The sequence below is a fragment of the Myripristis murdjan genome, chromosome 22, assembly GCF_902150065.1.
Source record: "Myripristis murdjan chromosome 22, fMyrMur1.1, whole genome shotgun sequence".
NCBI lineage: Eukaryota > Metazoa > Chordata > Actinopteri > Holocentriformes > Holocentridae > Myripristis > Myripristis murdjan.
Genome location: NC_044001.1, coordinates 9,696,160 through 9,699,115, shown reverse-complemented (window position 1 = coordinate 9,699,115; position 2,956 = coordinate 9,696,160). Strand labels below are relative to the sequence as shown.

At 45.5% G+C, this 2,956-nt stretch overlaps 1 protein-coding gene across 1 annotated transcript; it reads left to right on the top strand.

The window, feature by feature from the left end:
• Nucleotides 1-337: 337 nt before the first annotated feature.
• On the top strand, nt 338-2,620 carry LOC115354476 (piggyBac transposable element-derived protein 4-like). Its single transcript, XM_030044871.1, has 2 exons — nt 338-2,032; nt 2,594-2,620. Exons 1-2 carry the CDS (start codon nt 338-340, stop codon nt 2,618-2,620), a joined length of 1,722 nt encoding a protein of 573 aa, XP_029900731.1.
• Nucleotides 2,621-2,956: the final 336 nt, after the last annotated feature.

Here is a 2,956-nt window from a genome sequence, read left to right as displayed (position 1 = left end):
TCCTGAATAAAGTTTTTGAATTTAGTGTTAGGGTTGGCACTGACGCTAAACAAAAAAAAAAAAAATCAATTTTTACTAAATTATAAAATGCTCTGGTTAAAATTATGACCGACAGTTTTGACCCAGTATAAGATTATAAAACAATAATAAGTAACCAAACTGAAACCATTCACACACTATCAGCCAGCAGCCCACAGCGAGCCCCTCCCCCAACCACTTGGGCTTCAGTGAGGGGCCTCTCCCTTTGTTTGCACGGACATGCCCAGGCATGTAAGGCCAGTGCAGTTTAGAGCTGGTGACTTGCAGAGTACATATCTCCAGTTTACAGCAAGCAACAATGGAACCAGGACTTACTGTATCCCTGGATCATGTCTATGCTGACTATGAGGTAGAGCTAGAGGACACAGAGCCTCAAAGCGAAATTGATGAGCCAGTTTCTGAGGAGGAAGACGACGTGGAATATCAACCAGAAGACTCAGACTCAGACACAGACACATCTGATCAGTCTGATGAGGAGGCCACCGGTGCTGAAGCCGCTCCCGCTGCTGCTGCTGCTGCTGCTGAAACATTCAGTTCCAAATGTGGCAGCATCTGTTGGAGCTCAGTACCTCCTGACGTGCAAGGCGGCGCAGCTCCTGCAAACGTCATCAAAATGACCCCTGGGATCACAAGGTTTGCTGTGACGAGAGTAAGTGACATCAAGTCATGTTTTGATCTGTTTTTGCCATGGCCAATAAAAAAAATCATCATTGATATGACAAACCTTGAAGGAAAAAGAGTCCACAAAGACACGTGGCATGACATTGATGTGGCACACCTGGATGCCTTCATTGGTATTGCTCTTCTTGCTGGAGTGTACAGATCCAGCAATGAGGCCACAGAGAGTCTCTGGGATGCGTCGACAGGCAGGAATATTTTCCGGGCAACAATGTCACTTCAGTCCTTTCGAAACCTAACAACAGCCATCAGGTTTGATGAGAGAGACGCCAGAGTAAGATCTGACAAGCTTGCTCCCATCAGGGATGTCTGGGAGAAATGGGTGCAGCGCCTTCCACTGATGTTCAACCCAGGGCCAGAAGTCACAGTAGATGAACGTTTACTCCATTTCCGTGGAAAATGCCCCTTCCGGCAATACATGCCCAGTAAGCCAGGCAAATATGGCATAAAAATCTGGGCAGCCTGTGATGCAAGAACCAGTTATGCATGGAATCTGCAGATTTACACAGGCAAAGATGCAAGTGGCATCCCTGAAAAAAAACAAGGAAAACGTATAGTCCTCGATATGGCTACTGGACTGCAGGGTCACAACATCACTTGTGACAATTTTTTTACCAGCTATGAACTTGGACAAGAACTTCTCACAAGGGAACTCACCATGGTGGGCACAGTAAGAAAAACCAAACTTGAGCTGCCCGCTGAAATGTTGGAGATGAAGGACAGGGATCCACTTTCCTCAAAGTTTGTTTTTACAGACACCACCACACTTGTTTCCTACTGTCCAAGAAAAGGCCGAAATGTGATGCTGATGTCCACTCGTCACAAAGATGCAGCTGTGTCATCAGAAAAAGACAAAAAGCCCATAATCATCCTGGACTACAACAAAAACAAAGGAGGAGTGGACACCCTGGACAAGCTGACTGCCACCTACACTTGCCAGCGAATGACCAGGAGATGGTCAATGGTTGTGTTTTACAACATCCTCGATGTGTCTGCATACAACGCATTTGTGTTGTGGACCCACATTAACGAAGGGTGGAACTCAAAAAAAGGGTACAAGCGGAGATTGTTTCTTGAGGAGCTAGGAGGCTCACTTGTCAAGGCGTACATTGAGCGAAGGGGACGGGTGCCCCGAGAGCCAGGCGCTGCAGCCTTGGTCAGACAGATACAGAACCCACTGAGCCCTCCATCCACGCCAACACGAAGGGGATTAGTGCCAGCGTCCCCCACAGCCAGCCCTTCCTCAAAATCAACCACAGCAGCTGCAGCCACAACCCCAGAGAAACTACCTGACTCTAAAAGGAAGAGGTGTCAGGTCTGCCCTAGCAGTACAGACAGAAAGACAAGCAAAATATGCTTCAAATGCAAAAAATATCTCTGCAAAGAACACACTTGCTTCGTCCATTTTTGCCACAAATGCATCTAAACACACACGCATACACATGCATGTTCTTTTTATGGAACTAGTACTTGATTTCTGTAGGTTTGATTGCTTGATTGGTTGTTGTTTGTTTGACCTTGCAAATCTACATTTTGTATTATTACCATTTCTGCTTTTCATTTTGTATTTGTATTAAAGTTCTACTTTCGGAAAAAAAAAAAAGACTTGTTTTTTTTTTTGCCTTTTTCTTGAAGTAAATATTTATGAGTCGAAATTGATTTTTTTTTTATATTGAAAACGAGGGGTAAAGAAAGGCCCAGTGGGCAACAACAAAAAATCTTAAAACCAATCTTTTGATGGATAAGGGAGCCTAAGGTAAGAAACACATTGGATGATAAAAAATGGTTTTTAGGGTATTTTATGGCTGATTTAAGACACGGGTCAAAACCGACCCGTTAAAGATAAGATACCAGGGCCGCCCCTCCCTACACGCAGAACAAGCAGCTGCGTAGGGCCTCATGATCAACGGGGGCCTCATTTGGCCCGCGGGCATGGCGTGTGCGTCGCCCGCGAGGCTAGATCACTAACCCTGCGTTCCAATACTATATACTACCCACTTGTGCGATGTGTGTTTTGTTGTCGTCCGTATGTGGGCGTGGCCTGTACACGCAACTCAGTCTGCGATGTAATGTCCGCTGCACAAAGGATTGTGGGTCAGAATGGCCAGAGCAGCATGCTGACATGCATACTGCGAAATCTGACCGGATGTCGCAGAACATCCTGGTACTCTTGGCATACTGCATCTGACATACTATGTATTGGGACATACTAATTCTTTTTTTTTGCAGACTAATTAGT